Source organism: Lepidochelys kempii, chromosome 16 (assembly GCF_965140265.1).
Source record: "Lepidochelys kempii isolate rLepKem1 chromosome 16, rLepKem1.hap2, whole genome shotgun sequence".
In the NCBI taxonomy this organism is placed as follows: Eukaryota; Metazoa; Chordata; order Testudines; family Cheloniidae; genus Lepidochelys; species Lepidochelys kempii.
Genome location: NC_133271.1, coordinates 24,568,301 through 24,595,473, shown reverse-complemented (window position 1 = coordinate 24,595,473; position 27,173 = coordinate 24,568,301). Strand labels below are relative to the sequence as shown.

Genomic DNA, 27,173 nt, shown 5'->3' with positions numbered 1-27,173 from the left:
AGAGAAGTACTACATATTTTGATTACATTTCCTTTCAAATTGCTTTTAGTCCATTTACTATACAGCAGATTGAGTGAGTGTCCTTGGATAAGCCACAGTATGTCAGAAATAGGTGTATCTGTACTATAAATTGTAAAATGCCCTCAGAGAGACATTGGAACCTTTGTGAACAGGTTTAAATTATCCTAATGCTTTCATCTATTTGGTCTGAAATAGATTCAATATAATTTTCTGCATTTTAAAATAGGAATAGATCAGTGTTGAATCTGTATACAGTAAATGTATTGATTTTTGCACCCTTCTAACATGCCTTCATTCTAGTAGCACCATCTCAACCAACTGCCTTCTTCCAAGTCTGTTAGTATCATAGGGACATTTCTCTGCCATGAGAGGTATCTAGTGAGATTGTGTAGCACGAGAGGCTATGGAAACATTCAACAAGTTCTTCAGTGAAACAAGCCTGTCATTTCAGTGACATATATAATACAAGGGTTTCTCCTGAAACTGGGTCACCTGTATTATAGCGTGATATACTGCACTGCTTTAAGACACTTGGCTGGCTTTGAATTTATTCTAGTAGGTCTGTTTTGTTGTCTCTGCTACCTACGGTGACTTTGGTTTGGTTAAACATGATTTTCCTTTTGTGTCATTCATACAGAAGCCAAGAAATCACTATATCGAAAAATCAAACAGAACACTGGCTGACAAATTGGTTCAATTGCAGGTAAAGTTACTTCATAACCGGCAACTAAAACCTATATATACATGAGTAACCTCGGTGGTGACAGTGTGTAAGGAAATGCAGGTGGAAAGTCTCTCATGGAACTCTGAGAGCAGCTCTAGTGTTGTTTACTTGCATTAGGTTGAGAGCTTATACAGCTAGTGTAACAATAACACAACCAGATTTTCTAGTCCACAGTTGCTCCATTCCTAACTCCCTTAGCATGGGAAAGTCACTAGCAGGCAGAGCCAGCATAGCTGGCTCCTGCATAATACTCCCCACAGCCTCTGCTCCAGAGGACAGCTGTAACCTGCTCTAAGGCCATGGTAGAGGCAGAGAATCAGGGAAACGTAAATGGCTTCTTGATGGACTGCTGGGCTTGAAGCTGAGCACCATGTAAAATTATGGGTGTGGGAGTTCCAGATGGCCATCAGCTTCTGTGAAGTGTTTGAAATAGGAGTAGCACTTCTAAAAGGAGTTTGCATAGCCAATCTGCTCTCTGTATTGTTCAAGAGCTATGTTTCATTTGCATTTATGCACCAGAAATTCCAGATCCCAGAGCTCACTTATGGGAGGAAGTACTCATTTAGATTGTTTTTTGTAAAATTATTGTTACATTGTGGAGTTCTGATCCATAATTCACCACACCTTAAAAAAAATCCACAGTGCATATAAAACATCTTAGCACTGAAATGATTTACTGCAAAATTGGTTGAACGTTTGGTTTTTATTAGGGCTGTCAAGAAATTTTTAAAAATTGCATGATTAAAAAGACTAATCGTGCTGTTAAACAATAGAACACCATTTATTATAATATTTTCTCAATTTTTAAATATATTGATTTCAATTACAACAGAATACAAAGTGTACAGTGCTCCCTTTATATTTTTGATTACAAGTATTTTCACTTTAAAAAAAAGAAATATTTTTTCAATTCACCTAGTACAAGCACTGTAATGCACTCTTTATCATGAACGTTGAATTTACAACAGTAGAATTATGTAAAAAAAAAAACTGCATTCAAAAATAAAACAATGTAAAACTTTAGAGCCTGCAAGTCCCCTCAGTCCTGCTTCTTGTTCAGTCAATTGCTCAGACAGACAAATTTGTTTACATTTATGAGAGAGAATTCCGCCAGCTTCTTGTTTACAGTGTCACCCGAAAGTGAGAACAGGCGTTCACATGGCATTGTTATAGCAGCGTCACAAGATATTTACGTGCCAGATGTGCTAAGATTTCATATGTCCCTTCATGCTTCAACTTCTATTCCAGATGGCATGCATCCATGCTGATGACAGGTTCTGCTCCATAATGATCTAAAACAGTGCAGACTGACGCATGTTCATTTTCATCATCTGAGTCAGATGTCACCATCAGAAGATTGATGAGAAAACTACAGAACCCAAAGCTCCAAAAAAAGAATCAGTGTTGCTCTTTTAAGATTTCTGAAAGCATGCTCCACACCTCATCCCTCACAGATTTTGAAAGGCTCTTCAGATTCTTAAACCTTGGGATGAGTGCCATAGCTATGTTTAGAAATCTCACATTGGTACCTTCTTTCCATTTTGTCAAATCTGCACTAAAAGTGGTGTTAAAACAAATATGTGCTGGATCATCATATGAGACTGCTGTAACATGAAATATATGGCAGAATGTGGGTAAAACAGAGCAGGAGACATACAATTCTTCCTCCAAGGAGTTCAGTCACAAATTTAATTAATGCATTATTTTTGTAACACGCATCAGCAGCATGGAAGCACCTCTGGGATGGTTGCCGAAGCATGAAGGGGCATATGAATATTTAGCATATCTGGCATGTAAATACCTTGCAATGCTGGCTACAAAAGTGCCACACAAATGCCTGTTCTCACTTTCAGGTGAAATTGTAAATAATAAGCAGGCAGCATATGTCCTGTAAATGTAAACAAACTTGTTTGTCTTAGCAATTGGCTGAAGAACAAGTAGGACTGAGTGGACTTGTAGGCTTTAAAAGTTTTACATTGTTTTGTTTTTGAGTGCAGTTATGTAACAAAAAAAATATATCTGAGTTTCACTTTCACAATAGATTGCACTACAGTACTTGTATGAGGTGAATGGAAAAATACTATTTCTTTTGTTTTTAGAGTGAAAATATTAGTAATGGAAAATTAATATAAAATGAGCACTGTACACTTTGTATTCTGTGTTGTAATTGAAATTAATATATTTGAAAATGTAGAAAAACATCCAAAATATTTAATAAATGTTACTTGGTATGCTGTCGCTTAAGAGTGCGATTAAAACTGTGATTAATCGTGATTAATTTTTTGTTAATCAAGTGAGTTAACTGCGATTAATCAACAGCCCTAAATGGTTCGTTTATTTTTGTGACCCTTACTGTCTCTTTGTGTCTTCACCTATACTGCTGACAAAGAGCCACATACATTGCAGCTAGATGACTGGTTTCATGCTAGGTAAGGAAAAATCATGGGAACACATTTTACAGACATCTTAAATTCCAAGTATGCTGGTCACCACCCATAGCAGTTTACTAAGGCTCAGCAGGATACCAACTAACGTTAACTTTTTGAAAATCTGATGGTGTCATGTGGACAGAGTTCCCGTTTTATTGCTGTCACTTTATCTGGGCTGGTTATTGTCCTAGAAGCAAAGTTTATAAAGGCAACTGTGAGGCCACTTGCAATAGTCAGGTGACAAAGACACAGAGCTTGAGATTCCAATTTATAGAACTGTGCTAAACCGCCTTTTTGGAAAAAGACATAGGACAAGTGTTTTACATTTTTTCTCTCATGAAACAATCATTCCATAAAATGCATCCAATAATTCAAGCACATGCTATGAGTGAATATGTAAATATTTAGGCTTGGCAGAATGTTGAAATTATTTTTTAAAAAATCATATACCAGTGTTTATATTTAAGCATTTTTTATTTTTATGCATTTAAATTTGAAGTTGTGGGAAATTATGGCTGGTTCAGACAAATGGGGGGTTTAGACAATTTGATGGAGTTGATATTCAAGAAGTTAAAGCTTTATAGCCATTAAAACACACATTGTAAACATCACATGTCAAAAGATCAAACTCTAAAATTTTCAAGCAGCATTTTTGTCTATTTGTAAATTCCAATTATCAGTGGAAATATTTTTCAGAAGTTTGTATGTGCCCAGTGAAATCAACATGATTTTGAAAATGGCATAGAGAGTACACTTAAAAAGTTTGCAGATGATACCAAGCTGGGGGGAAGGGGAGGGTTGCAAGTGCTTTGGAGGATAGGATTAAAATTCAAAATGATCTGGAGAAATGGTCTGAAGTAAATAGGATGAAATTCAATAAGGACAAATGCAAAGTACTCCATTTAGGAAGGAACGATCAGTTGCACACATACAAAATGGGAAATGACTGCCTAGGAAGGAATGCTGCAGAAAGGGATCTGGGGGTCATAGTGGACCACAAGCTAAATGAGTCAACAGGTAACACTGCCCAAAAAAAAAAAAAAAAAAAGCAAACAACATTCTGGGATTTATTATCAGGAGTGTTGTAAGCAGGACACAAGAAGTAATTCTTCCACTCTACTCCGTGCTGATTAGGCCTCAGCTGGAGTACTGTGTCCAGTTCTTGGCACCACATTTCAGGAAAGATATGGACAAATTGGAGAAATTCCAAAGAAGAGCAACAAAAATGATTAAAGGTCTAGAAAACATGACCTGTGAGGGAAGGCTGATAAAATTGGGTTTGTTTAGTCTGGAGAGGGGACAAAACTGTTTTCAAATACATAAAAGGTTGTTACACAGAGGAGGGAGAAGAATTGTTGTTCTTAACCTCTGAGAATAGGATAAGAAGCAATGGGCTTAAATTGCAGCAAGGGAGGTTTCAGTTGGACATTAGGAAAAACTTCCTAACTTCCAGAGTGGTTAAGCACTGGAATAAATTGCCTAGGGGAGGTGTGGAATCTCCATCAGTGGAGATTTTTAAGATCAGGTAAGACAAATACCTGTCATGAATGGTCTAGATAATACTTAGTCCTGCCATGAGTGCAGGGGACTGGAATAGATGACCTCTCGGGGTTTCTTCCAGTCCTATGATTCTATGTTTAAAGACTTATCAGGTCTTTTTCTCAAGGCTAAACATGCCCAATTTTTTTTCTTTTCTCATAGGTCAAGTTTTCTAAATCGTTGATAATTTTTGTTGCTGTCCTCTGGACTCTCTCCAGTTTGTCCACATCTTTGCTAAAGTGTGGCACTCAGAATTGGACACAGTACTTCAGCTGAGACCCCATCAGTGCCAAGCAGAGCAAGACAATTGCCTCCCGTGGCTTACATACAACACTCTTGTTAATGCATCCCAGAATATTGACCTCTTACTATTCTTCCTACATTTCCTTCACATCAGGATAGTTTGCAGTTGTTCCTTTAATAATGTGTTCTTGAAAAACTGCAAGGAGCTCTCCTGAACTCATTTTCCCCTTAGATTTTCTTCCCATGGGACTTTACCTACCAGTTCTGAGTTTTTTGATATTTGCTTTCCCTTTTGTTTATTGGCCTTATTCTGCCGCTCATTCTTTTTTCTTAAGAAGCATTAAATCATCTTTTCAGGATCACTTTCACCAAAATTGCCTTCCACTTTGCAAAAAGACTAAACTAAACATTCATCTATAATGAGTAGCTTATAGCAACATATTCTTCCTTTTATTTCTGTTATCCCATACAACACTTAGTACTCTCAATTCGAATGTAGTTGTTCCTCTTCCTGTTTTTCTGGGATGAAATAAAATACAAAATAAATCTGAATTACTTACAGATGCTCCCCAACTTATGCAAACGTTCCATTCCGGAACACCTAGCGTAAGTTGAAATTTGCATAAGTTGGAAATGTATCTCCGGTCATTATGCAAAAAAACAAAAGAACCCCAACTCCTCCTATTTCTAGATTACGGAAGTTTTTTTATAAGCTTGGATTTGCGTAACCCGGTGAGCGTCTGTACAAGAAAAGTAAAAATAGTATAAATGGTGGACAGTAAATGTAGTTAATTTTTTTTAATGTTTTCAGTTTTAATAATGGAACAGGGAACTTTAATGTGATTATCTGGACGCATCCCTCTAACTATAAATCTTAATTGTATTTGGGATTCCCTCCAAGACCTCTTCTACTTGGCTTCCCAAGAACTCAGTTCAACTTCAGATCGTGTCAGTCAGGTTTCTTTAGTCGGCATACAGCAAAGCTATGCTGGGTTGATCAGACTCAAATGCTTGGGGTACATCAAAGATCCCAAGTTACACAGAAATCTTCCTCCTTTAGATAACATTGACATTGCATTACTAAACATTATATCACACATTTTGCAGTTTGGGGATTGACTTGGTTACTTTGTAGGAACCAATCTTGCTTCGTCCACACGCTGTGCAAGTTAACCTCATGCTACATTCCAGGCTTATCTTGTCCATTACGAAAAGTAATGAGGTGTTCCTCCTAATCTTATCTAGTACAGATATCCTATCTCTAGCCTATTGATCCATTTAATTCTCCACCCATGCTTTCTGAGAAATGTCCTCATCCATATTTAATTACTCATGTCAAGCCAGGCCTACATACTGTATTTTAAAAAATATTTAGGTATTTATTATGTTGCATAATTTAATATGCAGTTTTCACAGTTCGTATTTTGCAACTGTTTGCTTTAGGTTTTTTGAAATTGGGACGCATAACCATGAAACATTGCCTAAGAGGAAATAAATATTCCCTATTCAGAACTTTACAGTATAAGATGATGTGGATCTATGTACTGTTACAATAATTGGGCCTGCAATTTTACCCTAATTGTGAGCTCAACTGTAAAAATGAGTGAAAGTTCATAAAATGTCACTATAGTCTATAACAAATGTTGATGGGGGAAAAGGTGCAAAAGAGACTTACTGAAATTAGTCCAAATAAAAAGGCCTACTAATATAAATCAAGGACTGTGTTAAGATCATGCTTGGTAAACAAGAAAAGCATAGAACTGGATCTCAATGAACCAAAATTGGTGCATTGAAAATTAGGCCTAACTGGTAGACAAAATGAGAGGACGGGCTAGTCCACCCATTCCTACCTTTTTGGGTCCTCAAAAATAAACTTTGGAAAGAAAAGTGAACCATGATGCTAGCTAACTGAAAGAAGAGGAAGGAGCCAGCTTCACCATCATGGCTGCCACCCCACAGTCTCCTGGGACCCCAGACCAACTTTCATTCCAATCTTGAAGGATGTCCTGGCCAGAGAGAGGGAGGCAAGTTACACTGCCACTAGCTCCAGCGAAATGCCAAACACCGTCAGGCACGTGAGACTCTCATCCCTCCTTCCACATGTCCTTTTCCTTCCCTACCTTATTTCTTCTTTTCCTATCTTTCCTTTATCCTTCTGTATAATAAGAGGTTTCAGAGTAACAGCGTGTTAGTCTGTATTCGCAAAAAGAAAAGGAGGACTTGTGGCACCGTAGAGACTAACCAATTTATTTGAGCATAAGCTTTCGTGAATGCATCCGATGAAGTGAGCTGTAGCTCATGAAAGCTTATGCTCAAATAAATTTGTTAGTCTCTACGGTGCCACAAGTCCTCCTTTTCTTTCTGTATAATAAGAGTTTGCCTTAACCAGCCAAGATTGCATATTTTGCAACACTGCTGTAAGCCTGTGTGACGATGTGACGCAGCAGGGAGGGGGGATTGTTGACCTGGGAATGTGCCCTGGGGATGGGAGACCTGAGAGCCTGTAACTTGAGCCGGGAGGGGGAGGTAACACCTCTGCCCAGGAATGTGAAGACAGGCTGCAGAAGGGAGCCTGCTGGGGGGGGGGGGGGTTTAGTTTCAGTTTGGTGCTGGGTGGAAGAACGCAGGGAACCCCAGGGCTGGGGTCTAAGCTCCCTGCTCCCCCAGAAGGACTTGACTGAGGGGTCCTGGTTGTACCCACAACCTCTGTTTTGGACTGTGTTCCTGTTGTCCAATAAAGCTTCCATTTTACTGGCTGGCTGAGAGTCTCGGTGAATCCCAGGAAGAGGGGTGCAGGGCCTGGACTCCCCCACACTCCGTGACAGCCTGTGCTAGAAAGGCAGATGAAAGCAACGGCCTAAACAGTCCAATGCTGAAAGGAGTTTGCCAGGTCTCGAAGTGGCTGAGAAGACAGTGTGCTGTGCCTGTTTTATTTTTTCCAACAGTGAGGTTGCAAATGGGTCAAAACCAGAGACAGAATCTGCATTTTCTATGTTTGCTGTTCTTTCCTTTTCCCTTTTGTGTGTGTTTCTTTTGTTTTCTAGGAAACAGGATCGGACTTTAACAAGGGTAATAACAGCTCCAGCCCATCTCAACTAACTTTTCCCCCAAAAGGGATAGTGCTTAATTTGTAATGAAAGAAGTGCTGGGGCTCAAGCAATTTTTTTTTACTTTAATAACTGACGCACGAAGCCCAGAGGTGCTGGGGCTATGAACTGTCAAGCCTCATGGCACAAATTAAGCATTGGTTATTTCCATCTAAAAGACTGTCAAACAAAGGGGATTTTTTTCCTTCTAAAAACTTGTCCAATTAAAGGAAATGGAGGATATTGTTAAAATTAGCTGTACTTAATACTTTACATTTCAAATGCTTTAACTGTTTCTCCTTTTCTATATCCTTAATGAAAGGTTACACCATAAAAATCTGTTTATTTGCCATGACACTAAGCAGGCTGAGGTCTCTTGTTTGACACTGTTTAATGTTGGACAGTGACTAGGTTATGTTAACACCTGTCATAAATATAAAGGGAAGGGTAAACCCCTTTGAAATCCCTCCTGGCCAGGGGAAAGCTCCTCTCACCTGTAAAGGGTTAAGAAGCTAAAGGTAACCTCGCTGGCACCTGACCAAAATGACCAATGAGGAGACAAGATACTTTCAAAAGCTGGGAGGAGGGAGAGAAACAAAGGGTCTGTGTGTCTGTCTATATGCTGGTTTCTGCTGGGGATAGACCAGGAATGGAGTCTTAGAACTTTTAGTAAGTAATCTAGCTAGGTATGTGTTAGATTATGATTTCTTTAAATGGCTGAGAAAAGAATTGTGCTGAATAGAATAACTATTTCTGTCTGTGTATCTTTTTTGTAACTTAAGGTTTTGCCTAGAGGGGTTCTCTATGTTTTTGAATCTAATTACCCTGTAAGATATCTACTATCCTGATTTTACAGGGGGAATTTCTTTATTTCTATTTACTTCTATTTTTATTAAAAGTCTTCTTGTAAGAAAACTGAATGCTTTTTCATTGTTCTCAGATCCAAGGGTCTGGGTCTGTAGTCACCTAGGCAAATTGGTGAGGCTTTTTACCAAACCTTGTCCAGGAAGTGGGGTGCAAGGTTTTGGGAAGTATTTTGGGGGGAAAGACGCGTCCAAACAGCTCTTCCCCAGTAACCAGTATTAGTTTGGTGGTGGTAGCGGCCAATCCAAGGACAACAGGTGGAATATTTTGTACCTTGGGGAAGTTTTGACCTAAGCTGGTAAAGATAAGCTTAGGAGGTTTTTCATGCAGGTCCCCACATCTGTACCCTAGAGTTCAGAGTGGGGGAGGAACGTTGACAACACCTTTGACTTTTTGGTTCTCTTTATTCCATCTAAATTAATATAACAGTACTGACATCTCAAATCTTTCCCTCTCTTGTATATAAAGCTACGTAACTTTGACTGTTTCTGTAGAATGCATCTTTAAATCTCTAAGGACTCAGATTCTAGAAACGGGAAGCCTTTTTGTGTTCTGTGCTGATTGTTACAAAAGAAAAGTGCACGTTGTGAGCTCTTATGGATATTGGGTAAAATTTTAAAAGGTTTCTAAGTTGTTTAGGAGCCCAAGTTCCAATTTTCAAAAATGACTTAGGCGCATGGGGTTAAATTCTACTCCACTGAAGTCAATGGGAGTTTTTCCATTTACTATAACATGGCCAAGATTTCACCCAAGTGCCTGTGTCACTTAGGCGCTCTTGAACATTTTACCCACTTTATTTTTGTGGTGCAGTCTCTTAACCTAAAATAAATCATTTAGACTGAACATATGTTTTCTCTATGTATACAGAAACATAACCCCTTTGACTGAGGGAAAGAGGCAATGTATTTAACACCATCCATCAACTAGATCAGCTCCCAGAGGAGTTAGTGTGGTTGGGCAATTGAGACACATTCTGTTTTCTATGCACGCAATTCTCTGGAATTGTACTTGTTTAGATTAGACTGCATGACCATTCCAACAAGGACAGAAGTATTACATGAAAAATTCTTCCCAGAAACTGAACTGTCCATTTACCTGAGCTACTGCTGGCTGTGAGTTTGGAGAGTGCAAAGTTCAGCAAAGAAGGATGTTTTTGTTTTTTTGGAAAAGGGGAATCGGTTGTGTTGGTCTAGTCATTGCAGTTTTCTCCTGTTTAATAATGGAATTGTGATTTTTTTTTTATTTTTATTTTTTTGCTATTTTAGTATTATCTCCCAAAAACACAAGACAGCTGCTCATCCTAGGCTCAAATAGACAGTAAGGCAAAGTTGGAGAATAACCGAGAGGGCACAGTTGCCAGGATATTCTTAGAGAAAGTATGTGAGAGAGATTGTTGGAATTCTTCCGGGGTTGAGATCCAGTCCCCTTTGAAGAGGTCAGATGAGAAAGGAGCAGTATGCTCTAGTAACTAAGAGGGAAATGGAAATAACAAAACTTGGATTCTGTTCTCAGCTGCTCACTGTGAAACCCAATGTCAATAGGACTTGGTAGCCTAAGTTAATTAGGGCTCAATTTTTTGAAAGTACTATATTTAGATAGGTTCCAAGTGGAACTTTTCAATAGCACCTACATGTCCAAACTATAATTGATTTCAATGGGAGTTCAGTGCGTAGGCAGTCTGAAAATCTCACAAGACATTTATCAGCATCTTTATGCAACTGCTAGATACCTTTAAAAACCTGCTCTTACATAATTTTGAAAACTTTACCTGTCAGCATGGTGCCTTAGTTTCCTCATTTGCAAAATAGATTCTAAATACTTATTTTGTAAAGCATTTTTAGAGGTGCTCAGTAAGTGTATGTTTGTTATAGAGTGAGAACATGTGCATGCACCTTCCCCCACTTCTGGCAGCCCAATGATAAGAAATTTTACAAGTGTACCTTTCAATGTCTATCTGTGGCTAGATAGGCCTATGAGCAACATGGTCCCAAATACAGAATGCTGATATATGGGCCCACTCTTAGCACATTCCTATCTTGATATTGATTTGAAAAAAAAAAAGTTATGTTTCCACTGAAAAACAATCTCACAATACAAAAATATCCAGCTAAAATTAAGTACAGACAGTCATAACAGTGAGAAATGTTAGCCAGATGAACATTCAGGTTTTATTTCAAGTTTGATGCTTTAGGGGAGACTAATCCCAGGCAACGTGCTTATGAATAAAACTGTTCCTCATGTCTCCAAATTATGTGCACAGAGGCCTACTGCCAATGCTTAATGTGATGTGGAACATCTGCCCTGCAGAGACTAAAGCCTGGATTCAGCAAAGTACTTAAGTATCTTGCTGATACAGGGTTCACCTATACACTCCTATAGTTAATAGGGATGGCAAGTATGCATTGCCACACTGGTGGGGGAGACTGGTGCACAACAGTCAGCACACTATCCTTGATAGATAGGGAACTTGAAACCAATGGCATGGGCACCATGATGTTTGGACAGCCTCTATTTGCTGCAGTCTTCATCCACCTTCACAGTCGTAACATTACACAACAATTTCACTTCCATTGTGCAGTTATCCTCCCTCTGTTCTGCTGTTAGGGACTTCTTGGATCACACTTTGTCTGGAACCCTTGCCCTTGACTGTTGTGCCATGGGTAGCTCTAAGGGAGTACATTACTCCAGGCAGCATCGCTCTCTGGGTCATTGAGACACGCAAGCCTCTCCACCACTAAAAGGTGGTGATCCATGGAGAGGAAAAAACAAGTCCTAGACAGGCATCTTCCAATTTTTGGGAAAAATAATATTGCACAAGTCAAAAGTCCGGTGGCAATCGGTGAGTGGCGATGGGAACAGGACAGTGAAATCCGGAAGTTCCTATCCGGAAGACACACAGGCGGTGGGTGTATATTACAATCATCTTGCTCGAGATTTGAGGCGGATCGAGCATCTCGGCAGCTGCACCCACGACTGAGCAGTCCTTTTTAGGATCCATTCTGCTCGCCCCACTTGGGGAGGGGGTTAGAAAAGGTACCCTAAAAATAGTCTTGCCTCTGTTTTTCCTGGCTGGATAGCCGCATCCAGCAGGATCACCACCTCAGCGGTCGAAAATGTAAGAAACTCTTCAACTTTGGAACTTACGTACCCTGATGGACAACTCAAACAGCGACCGACCAGAGCAACATACAGCCATTATTGCTTGTGAATTGAGTCAGTTTAACATCAGTATTGCTGCTTTGTCTGAAACTAGAAGAGCTGATGAGGGACAGATGAGGGAGAAGAAACGAGGATACACCTATTTCTGGAAGAAAATCTATTGATGAATCTTGATTGCATGGAGTGGGCTTTGCTATAAAGAACAAACTTGTAAGGTGCGTCTCTGAGGTACCAGTTGGCATCAATGAGCGGTTTATGACACTCCGATTGAGGCTCACCAAAAATCAACAGGCAACTATTGTGAGCACCTAGGCACCAACACTGGATGCCGATGAGAATGTAAAGGAAGATTTTTATTCGCAGTTGGAAACCAACTTATTGGCGACCCCTACAGAAGACAAGAACATCCTTCTGGGGGATTTCAATGCATGTGTGGGACGAGACTCAGACCTGTGGAAGGGAACAATCGGGAAAGAAGGAGTTGGCAAAAGCAATTCAAATGGAATTCTGCTCCTGACCAAGTGTGCTGAACATGAACTTATTATTACGAACACTCTCTTCCCACAAAAGGAAAAGTTCAAAACATTTTGGAGACATCCACAGTCAAAGCACTGGCATCTCCTCGACTACATTATAGTTTGTGCCCAAGATCATAGCAACGTACTTCTCACAGGAACAATGACAAGTGCTGATGACTGTTGGACTGATCATCGCCTTATTCGAACCACAATGAAAATTAAGATCGCTCCCAAATGGAGGCTGCAAAAGAAGCAGGTCAGGCGCAAGTTGAAGATTCAAGATTTGAAGGCACCTATTAAGCGTGACCACTTCCAAGCAGTCTGAGAAGAAAAGTTGCCATCAGAGTTTCCAGAAGAAATTGAGGAACACTGGAGCCAGTTGAAAGCTGTAATCATCAATGCCTGTGAGGAAATCATAGGCTACCAAACCAGAAAACATCAGGACTGGTTTAATGAGAATGATGCTGAAATTGAGCAACTCATTAATGAGAAAGGAATGGCATTTTGTGCTTGGCTGAATGACATAAATTGTAATATAAAGAGAGAAGCCCATGCCAAGGCCCGGGCGGAAGTCCAACATAAAACCAGAGTACTCAAGAATAAATGGTGGACTGAGAAAGCGCAAGAACTCCAACATCTCACGGACATCCACAATACATGTGGTTTCTTTAGTGCCACCAAGGCTGTTTTATGAGCCAATTTGCCATGGTATGAATCTTCTTCTCTCTAAGGATGGAACCACACTTCTGAAGGACAACGAAGCCATCAATTCTTGCTGGAAAGAACATTTTGAAGCTCTCCTTAACCATAATTCTATGGTTGCAGATGAAGTCCTTGAGTAAATCCCTCAACGACCATTTAGGGATGAGCTCAGAGACCTCCTAATTTGTCTGAGGTACACAATGCCACCAAGCAGATAAAGAACAACAAGGCAGCAGGTCTAGAGGGATCCCCACTGAAATTTTTAAAGACGGTGGACCAGAGCAAATTCGGTAGCTTATCCTTAAAATCTGGATAAAGGAGGAGATACCCAGTGAAATGAGGGATGCCCTGATTGTCACTCTCTTCAAGAAAGAGGATAAAGCAGATTGTGGAAATTGTCGTGGTATCTCCCTCCTAGCCATTGCAGGCAAAGTTCTGGCGTGGATCCTTGCAACTCGCCTTCTGCCCCTGTCAGAAGAAATTTTACCGGAGTCACAGAGTGGTTTCCGACCATGTCGTGGAACTGTGGATATAACCTTCAAAGCACGGCAGCTGCGAGAAAAGTGTCAGGAGCAAAACCAACCACTGTACATGGCTTTTATTGATTTAACTAAAGCCTTTGATTCAGTGAATCGCCGTGTCCTCTGGACTGTACTCTCTAAGATTGGATGTCCCGATAAATACATCAATGTCCTAAAATTGCTTCATTATAACATGAAAGCAACTGTTCTGAGCAGCACTGGCTCCCAGAGCAAACCTTTCAAAGTACAAATAGGAGTAAAACAAGGCAGTATCATCGCTCCAACCATGTTTGCGGTTTTCATCACCGTCATTCTTTACCTAGTTGCTGGGAAGTTTACCGCTGGCGTTGAAATCACTTACAAAATGGACGGAAAGCTGTTCAGGCTTAGCAGGATGAAAGCCAAGAGTAAGATCTCCACAACATCTATTGTGGAACTCCAGTATGCTGATTACAACACAATCTTTGCCCACTCTGAGAAAGATCTTCAAACTATCTTGAATGTGTTTGCCGATGCTTACGCATGTCTTGGTCTCACTCTTAATATCAAGAAGACTAAAGTGCTCTATCAGCCCTCTCCAAATAAGGTATTACATGCCCCATCTATCAAAAATCAATGGAGTGGCACTGCAGAATGTCGATCATTTCCTCTACCTTGGAAGTCATCTTTCATCCAAGGCAGATATTGATGCAGAAATTCAACATTGCCTGAGCTGTGCCAGTGTAGCCTTTTCTCGGTTACGGCACAGGATTTTTGAAGATCACGACATTCGAACAGACACCAAGCTTCTTGTTTATCATGACGTTAGTCTCCCCAATACTATTGTATGGGTCCAAAACTTGGACAACCTATAGACACCACTTGAAAGTCCTTGAGAGGTGCCATCAACGCTGCCTTCGTAAGATTCTGAAGATCAAATGGGAAGACAGGTGCACCAATGTTAGTGTCCTGGAAGAGGCAATGACCACCAGTATCGAGGCAATGATCATCTGTCAGCAATTCCGCTGGGCTGGACATGTTGTCCGGATGCCAGACCATTGCCTCCCAAAACAGGTCCTGTTCTCTCAGCTGAAAGAAGGGTACCGTAACGTGGGTGGACAACGGAATTGATGTAAGGACTTATTGAAGGACAACCTAAAAACGTGTAATATTGACATTGACACTTGGGAGACACTTGCCCAGGATTGCTTAAAATGGAGTGAAGTCTTACATGATGGTCCCCTGCATTTTGAACTTGTTCGCCAACAAGCTGAAGAGGACAAGAAACACAGAAGGAAGGAGAGACTGACTTCCAGTCATGGTCAACAGCCTCCTGCTGAGCCTGAAAACATCTGCCATCATTGCAATAGAACTTGTGGTTCAAGGATTGGTCTTATTAGCCACCAGAGGATCCATAACTCCCATGGAAGATGATCATACTCGGTAACGAGTGATCGCCCATCATCATCATTACCACACTTAGGATAAGAGCCAAGCAGCAAATTACTTTTGGTGGAGGAAGGGGAGGGAGAATCTTACTGTTGGTCAGGGTGAGTCATCTGCTAAGGAAATAGTGCTGTCTCTTCTTTGATCTCCACATCTATTTTCTCCCCCTGTTCTGGCCCATTCACCATAGTGCAGCTAAAACTATCTTGCCCAATACTGACCACTTCACCTAGTGGATCCCAGTTCTCAAATCTCTCCATTGGGTTCATGTCTCATTCTTCAGCAAGATCAAACTCAATCTCACCATAGAAGTCTTATATGGGGCAACCCCTTGCCTACTTCTTGGCTCTCTCACCACTTCCTCTTGTGAATGGATTGATTAGGATTTAATTAAAATGGTCCTATCCGTAGCTCTGGGCACATCATACCCTCAGAATCTGTAACCTCCTCAAACCTGGAAAAGCCTCACTCTTCCATTATGCCAAGCAACCTCACTCTGTTCTGTGGGCTAGCATTTCCACCCTTTTACTTTGGCTTATGTTAAACTACAGAGCCCCTTGGAATTTATAAAATGAGGGTGCTGCTCAATTGCCCAATCATTTTGCTTTTTTGTTGCATTCTCCACTGCCCTCTGTGCTGATGTCTTTTTTTTTCTTACATATCTTTAAAGTGCCTAGCCCACCTAAAGGTGCTACGGAAAGAATAAATAACATACAATGTAAACAGAACCTGAATAAATGCATAACCTAATCATGTCTTGCCACCCATCCTAAGACTGCAGAACTGAGTAATGTAGAAACATTTCTGAAAATAAGGAAGAGAGAATGCAGAAATCACCTGTATCTATATTCTTGGGGGACTCACTTCCTGCTAACTTTTGGTAATCTGTTGGTTCTTTCATGCAGTGCGCGACCAGAGGTATCAACTTTGACTGACTGGTCTGCCCCAATTGTATGGGATGGTACATTCAAGAGATCTGTGCTAGAAGACTATTATAGCAAGAGAAACGTCACGGTGGGTTTGACAGTTTTTGCCATCAGGAAGTAGGTACTGCTAGTTACTACTCTGGACTTATTTTTAAACCTTGGGGTTGCTACAGAAAACCAGCATGCTGTAATTTACAGCAAGGAAATTAGAAGCCTTTCCACTGTTATAAAATGCTTAAATGTGCACAGCACTTTTTAAAATGAACAAGGTGATGTGGTCCCACCTGTGTGGAACATATAAGGTTATGAACAGAAATATCAGGGCTGGCATTCAGATTTGGATGAAAGAGCAGTATAAGGGTGTGGAAGAAGTAGGTTTTAAGGAGGAAAGGATGGAAGTATATCTTAGAGGACAAGAGGAGGGACCCCCATGAAAGAGTGAGGGGAAAAGCAGAGAAAGAAGGCAGTAAGGCTTGGGAGGAGCAACAGGAGATGAGAAGAGGTGGATAGTAAGATGCCAGGTGAGGAGCTGACAGCTAGCAGTGTTAAAAATATTTAGAAGACTAAAGTCTATTTTTAAACTTCCAAGTTTAAGATGCTATATTTTCATAACAATACTTAGGTTATGTGTGCATTTTTCAACTTCAGAGTGCTTTGCAAACATTAGCTATTTCTTACAATACTCCTTGAAGCAAGGGATCATTGTTCCCACTTCAAAGATGGTGGAATGGAGACAGAGAGGTTGTGAGTGGTCAAAGCCACAGAAAGAGCGGGTATCAGAACCCGGTTTAGAACTCCTGTCAAGGTTCCTCCCCCACTCTGAACTCTAGGGTACAGATGTGGGGACCTGCATGAAAAACCTCCTAAACTTATCTTTACCAGCTTAGGTCAAAACTTCCCCAAGGTACAAAATATTCCACCTGTTGTCCTTGGATTGGCCGCTACCACCACCAAACTAATACTGGTTACTGGGGAAGAGCTGTTTGGACGCGTCTTTCCCCCCAAAATACTTCCCAAAACCTTGCACCCCACTTCCTGGACAAGGTTTGGTAAAAAGCCTCACCAATTTGCCTAGGTGACTACAGACCCAGACCCTTGGATCTTAAGAACAATGAACAATCCTCCCAACACTTGCACCCCCACTTTCCTGGGAAATGTTGGATAAAAAGCCTCACCGATTTGCATAGGTGATCACAGACCCAAACCCTTGGATCTGAGAACAATGAAAAAGCATTCAGTTTCTTACAAGAAGACTTTTAATAAAAATAGAAGTAAATAGAAATAAAGAAATTCCCCCTGTAAAATCAGGATGGTAGATATCTTACAGGGTAATTAGATTCAAAAACATAGAGAACCCCTCTAGGCAAAACCTTAAGTTACAAAAAAGATACACAGACAGAAATAGTTATTCTATTCAGCACAATTCTTTTCTCAGCCATTTAAAGAAATCATAATCTAACACATACCTAGCTAGATTACTTACTAAAAGTTCTAAGACTCCATTCCTGGTCTATCCCCAGCAGAAACCAGCATATAGAAGGACACACAGACCCTTTGTTTCTCTCCCTCCTCCCAGCTTTTGAAAGTATCTTGTCTCCCCATTGGTCATTTTGGTCTGGTCAGGTGCCAGCGAGGTTACCTTTAGCTTCTTAACCCTTTACAGGTGAAAGGAGCTTTCCCCTGGCCAGGAGGGATTTCAAAGGGGTTTACCCTTCCCTTTATATTTGAGAACTCCATTTCTTGGTATTCCATCCTGTGCTGTATTCAGAGCTCATAGTGCGAGTAGCCTGTTGGGCTTTTTATTTGAGCACTGTACAGTTTACATAAATTGCCCATAAAGTTGCCACTCCCAGCATTAGAGAAACCTGCTGAGATTTTTCTTTCTGAAATTGCTTTTTACAGTACTTTACAAAAACTTTTGCTAATAATGCAAAGAGCAAGTAAATTATTGAAAATGAATTAGGGATGGCACTTCCAGAATAAATACTTTGGCTTTAGCCAAAACTTTAATTTCTGAATCAGCATGGCATGGTCCATAGTAGCCAAGCAATAATACCCTTCCTCTTCTTGCAGTTCTGTAGGTACCCCCTCCACTTTCCATAAGGAGACATTTCTCAAAGCATGATCTCAAAAATCCAGATTCTTAACTCTTCACTTGTGCTATCTTCTAATGAGCTATCTAACCCTTTGACACAGACAACAATTGGACTCAGTATTACTGCTCCCGCTGTCATTTGATATTTTATAAATACATTAATATATGGAAAATGAAGCCTAATATTTAAGGCATTTCTCCAGTTGACTTGAAATCTTAGTCTCTTTTTGAAAAATTGCTGAATCCCTCTCCATGTCAGAATAAACTGAATATTGCATGCTGGACCATAACAGGCTACATGCCGACAAACCCCTATTAACTACATTGGGCTTGCCCAGGTTTGAAGATTGCATCAGGTTTGGCTCACTTTTTTCCTCCCTCTTTCTTCACAACATACTCTAATGTAAAAAGATTTCAATTTCATCTCTACTTATTGTGGCATATATACAGGAGCAGAGATGGCCAACGTGATATGGTTAATGCAATAACGTAAGGGGCTCATATTGAGAATACAAGCATATTTTCCACAATATACCTTATAACCATCTGTCTATATTAGCTTATGTGCCACAGGCATGTAAGAAGAACATCTGATGAAAAACAGAGGGTAGAACTCTTAGAAGATTTCCTTTGTATAGAACAGTGGTTCTCAAACTTTTGTACTGGTGACCCCTTTCAAATAACAAGCCTCTGAGTATGACCCGCCCTTATAAATTAAAAACACTCAATATATTTAACACCATTATAAATGCTGGATGCAAAGCGGGTTTGGGGTGGAGGCTGACAGCTTGCGACCCCGCATGTAATAACCTCCCGACCCCCAGTTTGAGAACCCCTGGTATAGAGTATACACAGCACTTGCATGTACCCCACTTCTTAAATATTATTGTGTAAAACGAAATTGTATTTACCTGCTAGCATACTATAAATAGCAAGTTTTAGAAGGTAATTATAACTAAACTGTAATGTTTTCTCTACTCAGAAATTCTGCATTATATGGCTCAAAGTCAAAAACAAATTTTTTTTTGTTTTGATTTATTCAAAATATGGTTGCCATTTTTTAAAATCAACCACTATTTCCTCTTTTAAAAAAAACCCCAAAAGCTCAGACTTCTAAAAGCTTAGAACCTAACTGCTGGTTTATTTTCCACTATTTTCTTGTTATTCTAAGAAAGTTTTCTTAATTATTCAGTCTGTTACATGTTGACATGGATATGTAACACTTTTCAAGCACACACAATTCTATATTATGTACATACATTTATATACCCACTCTTTATATATCAGACATGCAATGTTTGAGACAATCTTGAATCACAAGCACCCAAGAAGTTTAATTTTCTCAGACTGCACAGTTTGGAGTTTATTATGAAATATTACAGGACCAAATTCAGAAGTGACAGATGGTAGATGATGCAATTTACACTGAGAAGACAGAAGGGTGGGGTTGTAGCAGGAGCAGCACGCTAAAGTTGTAAAATAATGCAGCTTCCCCAGCTCATCTTGTTTGAGAAGTGTAAGATCCAGTGTCCATTCTTCCTCCCCTGACTTTCTTCAAATCCTACTATTCCTGTTTTATAGTTACTGTTCAGTAGTTCTGAGCCATGTCAAGGTTCCATAATCATGAACTGGAACTTTATTAAAGCCAAGTGATTTTTAAAAAAGGCAGGACTGGTGTAAGAAAAGTCAATGTGGAGTCAAAACCCTCCCCTTGCAAAAACCTCACCGTTTTTCTATACCCATCCCCTCTGGAGGAGTTTGGAGGCCATGGCCCTTCCCAACGTTAGAGGTCTTCATAGAGATAGGAGTCATCCTGCAGGAATACCTGCCACTCCACTTGTCCGCTTCTCCTCCCAGACAGACAGCTCTAGCAGGAGCCATACTAAGATTGCATGGGGTCCCCCACAGCTCTTCTTTGGAGACGTAATTCACCATTATTTCCTGTAATGTATATGACTTGGATAATATCCCTTTAAATTGTTTTTGAAACGTCTAGGGGTACAGCGTCTTCTAAGTTTCATAGAACCCTGCCAGAGTACGAGTATATGTAACTAGGCCTTGCATGTTGTATATAGTTGGTGTAAACAGTTATTTTGATCCCACCATGCCTGTGTGGTTCCTTCCTGTTACGTTTCTTGTGTAAAGACCACAAGAGAACACTAATCTGCTGAAATCTTGCATTCTGCAAGGCACAGTGCTGTGCAAAGCAGCACCTTCCTATCTCCACTCCCTGTTGCCACACATCTCTGAACCTGACAGAGGCCCTTCCATGTGGAATGGAGGGGTTCCCCCTTCTAGGCAGAACCAAATGAGACACTTTGGATGAGGGTTAAATCTCCACTGTATTTATTTTATAACATGAGCATTAGATGCCAGTGACTGCAAATGATACAACTATGAATGCTAGCGTTGTCCCTCTGAGATGTCTGAAATTAGTTTACCCCCAAGAACTCCAGCAGAGCACTTTCCCTCACAGGACTGTGCTGAAAAATTTTGTCCCCAGGACAATTCCAAAGCCTCCAAAGCCCGGATTCAGGCAAGAAAATCAACTGCCATCAAAGAAGACTAGTGGCCACTACACAAATTGTCCTCAGTGTTTTCTCCATAGGGGAAGAAAACTCATCTACAAACAGTAACCACATACGTATTAATTAAGACAATACAGAAACAGCAACTGGTATCTATAAACCATATATTGATCAGATATCTCTAACAGATCATATATGGGCTGTAACTACATTTGATGGAGGAGAGAAACTGTCTCTAGAACACTCTGCTTCAACACAGTACTGTGGCTAATAAGCTGACTATTAAAAAAACAAAAGTAAAGAGATCAGAATTCAAGAAAAGATTATGTAAGTACAGGCTCTGCCAGGGACATAAAGGAGAGTTAATACTGATGCAAGAATTTCAGCTTTGGGAATGGGTGTGACCCTGAACTTCTACAGAAGTCTCTCAAATCTCTCAAACTCAGTGGAATTTTTGCTTTCATAAGGACAAGGGATTGGATTTAATAAAACTTATTTAACAGCCCACAGTTATCTTCTGAACATGCTAAAATTCAGCCCCTTGGCTGCTTCTATTTAACAATTTTTAAAGCAGATAAGAACAGAAAAATTATGTAAATTTGTTAACCAAAATCTATTCTCACTTTTCCAGGGAAAAAATTAAAACCTCTCTTGGCTTTCTTCTGTTTCTTATTGTTACAGGTATAGTCCAGCACCCACTTTTGGCCTCTTGTCAAACAGCTGTAAGGGGATCCAGCTGCTGAATCTCATGTTTTAAGCCCTCAGAGTCTTAATGGAGCCACGGCTATGCCCCTGTCTTAGGGTCTCTGAGCACATTTTTGGGGTGCAGCTCTCAGGAGGCAGTGCAACAAAAGACCTGGTCACTCCCTGGAACCAGTGCTGAGCCCTCAGACTGCCCCTGCAATCTCTTAAACACGCCCTCTCCCAGAACTCCACCATGTGAATCTTCTGATTTACCATTTGTAACTTCAAGAGCAATGTGATAGGTATAACGTGAAACATAAGACACTTTGCACAACATTCTAACGTGTTATTGCTCTTTAATAGTAAAAGAAATAGACATCTATACAAAAATAATAAACATTATATGCATTTCCTGCCTCAGTTTCCTCACTAATCCAGAGCATTCTTTGGGCTTGTGTCAGGGTCCTCTCTGAGATCCAAGATCCTTCCCTGACAGCTTCATAACTTCTGTTCCAAGACAGGGAGCCTCTTCCCCGTAACCTTGGGGTTCTCAAACTGGGGGTTGGGACCTCTCAGGGGGTTGTGAGGTTATTACAAGGCAGGTTGCGAGCTGTCAGCCTCCACCCCAAACCCGACTTTGCCTCCAGCATTTATAATGGTGTTAAATATGTAAAGAAGTGTTTTTAGTTTAAAAGGGAGGGGGGGTCGCACGCAGAGGCTTGCTATGTGAAAGGGGTCACCAGTACAAAAGTTTTGAGAACCACTGCCCTAGCTCATCTTCTGTGACTTTGGTCCATCTCCTCCTCTTCTCCTGTCCAAAATTTCCTGTGTGGCTCTGAGTCGTCCCCCTTGAGTCCTTTTAATAACCGCCCACTTTGTCACCTCTTTTTGTCCTGCTTGGAGAATTTCCACTCTCCAGACTAGCAAGCTCATTGTCCCCAAGGTGTTTCCCCTTGAATAGCTGATGGCCCTACCATTGTCCTTGCTTTGGCAGAGACATGACACGACCCTGCCAGTCTATGGTGGATTCCACATTTATATAGAGGCTTTCAGTGATACAGCAATTTTCATAGTAACACCTTCATAATATCAACCAGAAATCACGAGTACAGACCGATTTCCCAAATTGTCCCACTTATCAAGTGTATAATTAAGGGAGGAAAAAATCCTGTTGAGTTGTTAGAAACTTATTGCAGTCACAAACTAAACTTCCAGTAGCCAATTCTTCCTAAAATGTTCCCACTCCATCTAGTGAGGAATTTCTGGCATGGAAATTCTTTTATTATTACCCTCTCTGGTGGTTTCCAAGGAATCTGTTTGAACATTAAGCAGATAATTCAAGCTCGTTAACAAAATCTGAAGACTGCAATCATTTTATCCCCCACCTGCTGTAAATTCAGACTAAGTCACTTTTCTGTCCGTATTTTTCAGCTACAAGCCAAGACATTAACATTTTTGATCAATGGCAGAAATGGTTTTCTGAATATACAGAAGTATAAAGTCAACATGTTCCATTTAAAAAGGTTTTGCAAGAGCTTTTTAAAGTTCAGGGATGCTGTCTGGATTCAAATGGAGATGGCTGCAGATGCTGGCAGTTTCTTGCATTTTAACATGGCAGGTTTGCTGCCTTAAAAACAGTTGTTTGTTCTTGGAAATTATGAGGCATGAAAGCAGGGAGTCTTGTGTTCCAGTAATCTATACTGTTGTTCCAATGAGCCACTCTATCCCAGAAAACAAAGGTCAAAGACATATGGTTCCTGAGAACCTTTCTGGAGCTACACACATTTATAGATACATTTTAAAATAAAGGGCTTTATTCTGTTCCAACTGGTATGAATAGGAGCAGAACAGGCCCAAAGAGGAGCAACTAAAACTATAGTAATTTTTACAGTTTAATAAGAATAAAGTAGAATGATGATGCAACTTTACTTTACTTCACTAACTACCCTAACATTAATAATTAAGTTATAAGTTAACAGTTTGACATTATAGGTGGAACTGGTAACACCACCAATTAATAAAATTGCCCAACACTTCCCATTATAAAACACTGTTTTTAGCACCACATAACTTTACTAAATTTAAACTGTTTGGGCTGCAATTTTCCATGCTAGCTGGAAATTTTGTCCAAAATGTTTCAGCTGTTTCCAGAAATTAAGCTTTGTAAAAATGTTGTTTTGCCCATGTTAAAAAAATGTGGTGTCCTTTTCTTTGAGAACGTCTTGCACTTCCATGGTTTGGAGGAACTTGAAATTTGGCAGGAGATAGCCATTGTGTCATCGATGTGCCTTTTGCTAATCCATGAAAATCTACCCAAATTTGGACAAGTTATCAACCTTAGAAAAACTGCAGTTCGCACATGCTAAGTAGAGATTTGCTAGAGCTTTACAGCTAAAATCTGAAGATTTGGTCACATTGAGCATGCTGCAGACCAGGGCTATAGGTGGCTGATGAGCTGCAGGCCAAGCTGGGTCTGGTACTTGAAATGAAAGCAGGGAAACTGTCTCCTGTGTTCTCAGTGGTCCCCCAGCTGGCGCCCAGGCACTGAGAAGGAGGAAGTTGCCTCATTAAAATACTCTCTGGCTCTGAAAAGAGCCAGATGGGGGAGTAAATTGGACAAGCAACTTGAGGTAGTTGTGGGGGGGGGGGAGAGAAAAAGAATCTGAGAGTTTGGGGGAGGCTGGAAGCCAAGGGAGGAAATTGGGGGGCAAATGACTGAGATTGGATGAGGAACTGGTGGGAGATACTTGGACTGGCTGGGCAAAGAGTAGGACTAGGAACCAGTGGGGTAGAAGTGAGCGTAATAAATCTAATGGTGAGCCAGTGTGTGTGTGGGAGAATTGGGACTGGTTGGTCAAAAAGATGGGGCCAAGGAGCTGATGGGAGTTGAGTGGACACTGAGATTGGGACTTTGAGATGAGAAATGGGAACATCAGTAGGGGGTGGGAGGGGAGCTGGCTGCGCAAGGGGACTGGGATAAGAAGCCTGAGGAGCAGAGACTGGGACCAGCTAATGAAGAGACAGGACTGAGACAGAAGAGCATGAAACAGAAGAGGTTAAGCTTTGGGGCAAATGGGCAGAAGAGTCTATGCCCACTAAAGCCTGGAATAGAACCCGTGATTCTCAGTGTTCTTCTGCTGTCAGCAAATATCTGTGAAAACCACTGGCAAAAATATGTCTCATCCCCCTCCTAGTGCTGGTCCACATAGAGGATGACGACCTACTACCATCAGTCACTCTGTTAGACCAAGTAGCAGAGTTCTGTGTGGTGGATCTAAAGGTTCCAGTTCTAATGATCAAACATGAGCGTGTGAATATGATGCCCCATGATGGAATTTGTTTTTTCAATTTGTTTTTTTAAATACCTAGGAAATTACACACACAACCTATATGAAAAGAACATTCTTAAGGTTGCAAATCAGGGACTCAGTAGTTAAGAAATGCTAGGACCCCTACTCCATTCAATGCACAGGATGGATCTGCTCAAGGGAAGAACCAGGATTGTTTAGTAAAGGAGGTAGGGGGCCTACAGACAACAATCTAATTAGTTGGAAGATATGGAGAGAATGTGGCAGGGTATTGCAGGAAGAGAAAGAACAGTTTCATGGTTAAGGCAGTTGAATGGGGCCTGGGAGAATTAGATTCTATCTCTGCCTTTACCACAGAGTTTGTGTGATGCAACTCTCTTAAACCCAACTTGCCTCAGTTGGGTCCTCATTTTCTGGGTGCCTGTCTTGAGATGCTGGGGTCTGACTTGCAGAAGTGCTGAGCACTCACATCTGTAAATGAGGTCAATGGAAGCTGTGCTTTGAACGTATGAAGTGCTACATAATGCTTAATACTCTGAAAAATAATTTCTAGAAATTGAAGGATTGTCAACATGGTGCATTAGTCTGCACCAGAGGGGTGTAAATTCTAGTGTACACTACTGTGTTATGCACTAACCTGGCCCAGGCGGACCCTGCTGGCATGCACTAAAAGTTCCCAAGTGCAGCGTTTCTCAAACTGGAGTCCACGAGGGTATTCCAGGGGGTCCGCAGGCCACGCTGATCAACTCCTTCCACTTCCTCCCAGCATCTCCTGCAAGCTGGGAAACAACTGTTTCCCAGCATGCAGGAAAAGCTCAGAGGGCGGGGAAGGGTGTGTAAAGAGGCAGGGAAGAGGAGGGGTGGAGCAGGGGCGGGAAGAGATGGGGCAGGGCTGGGGCCTTGGGGGAAGGGATGGAGTGGGGGGTTTGGGGGTCTGCAGCAAAATTTTAAATCAAAATGGGGATCCTTGAGTTGCTAAAGTTTGAGAACCACTGCTCTAAGGAAATACTGTTGAAACAGGATTACATTAACATGAATGTGGCCTACTGACTCTAGTTTATTCCCCAACTGTAGATAAAGAAAGTTAATGATTTTCCCATTTTTTTCTAGGTATCTCGATAAGTATTTAAAAACCTTCTTAATATCTGCAGACAGTTTCTTCATGGTTGGCCATAAAGTGATTTTCTACGTTATGGTGGATGATCTCTCGAAAATGCCTTTGATAGAACTGGGACCCCTGCGGACATCTAAAGTATTCCAAGTTAATAAAGAAAGCCGATGGCAAGATATAAGTATGATGCGCTAAGACCATAGGGGACCTTATTGAAAGCCACATCAAGTATGAAGTAGACTTTGTTTTGTATGGACGTGGATGAAGTTTTCCAGAGTGACTATGGTTTGGAGACGCTTGATGAGTCTGTAGCACAGCTCCAAGCTTGGTTTTACAAGGCAGATAAAGAGAAATTCACTTATGAGAGAAATCCCCAGTCAACAGCTTATATTCCGTTGATGCAGGGGGACTATTATTATCATGCTGCTGTCTTTGGAGGTACTCCTCTTCGTGTTTTCAACCTTACCAGGGAATGTTATGAAGGCATTAAAAAAGACAAAGAAAGGAACACTGAGGCAATATGGCATGATGAAAGCCACTTAAACAAATATTATTTTATAAACAAGCCTACTAAACTGTTATCTCCGGAATACTGCTGGGATTACAAAATTGGCAAAAATAGTGATATAAAAAATGTAAAGTTATCATGGATGCCAAAGAAATATGATGAGGTCAGAAGTAACTCCTAATTTATAAAGGATCCTGGGAGAGTAGCATTGGAAAGTCTAATCTGCTGTAGTTCAGAGTCTGATCATGACATGACCAATAGATGGTAGAAAAATTAACATTTTTTTAAAATGTAGTTCCATAAACTGCAAGATAAGCCAAAATGTATTCCTCATCTTTTTGAATAATTTACTGATGCTGGAGAATTATATGTAAATATAAAGTAATTTTAGAACATATTGGTAGGGGATGGAAAACACTTGACCTTGTTTATCATGAAAAACACATCCAGCAGAGATTTGGTAAAAATCCGATTTAATAAAATTAATTTATGCTAGCGGGCAAGGCGGAAAGGAAAATACTGGGTAAAAAATTTACACTGATTAGATCCACTGCTGCTGTCCAAGTCTTCTACACATCTCTTCTCACTTTCATAAAAGGAGAAGATGCCTTTGACTCAACAGTAGAAATCTCTTAAAAAAGCAAAGCTGTCATACTGCTTTTGAGTTTGCAGTTATCCATTGTCTGCCTACAGTGTGATTTCTCAATGTCTCTGGAGTATAACACTGTGTTTAGAAAGTTACATGTTCCTCTGTTATTTGTTATAATCAGAGTGGTATGGTC

The 27,173-nt window shown here is 40.6% G+C and overlaps 1 protein-coding gene across 1 annotated transcript; it reads left to right on the top strand.

The window, feature by feature from the left end:
* The first annotated feature begins 629 nt into the window (after positions 1–629).
* On the top strand, positions 630–26,653 carry LOC140899389 (N-acetyllactosaminide alpha-1,3-galactosyltransferase-like). Its single transcript, XM_073314816.1, is given in 5 exon segments — positions 630–724; positions 16,137–16,274; positions 25,883–26,071; positions 26,073–26,126; positions 26,128–26,653. Coding segments are annotated over 5 exon segments (921 nt in total). The 3' UTR covers positions 26,573–26,653.
* Positions 26,654–27,173: the final 520 nt, after the last annotated feature.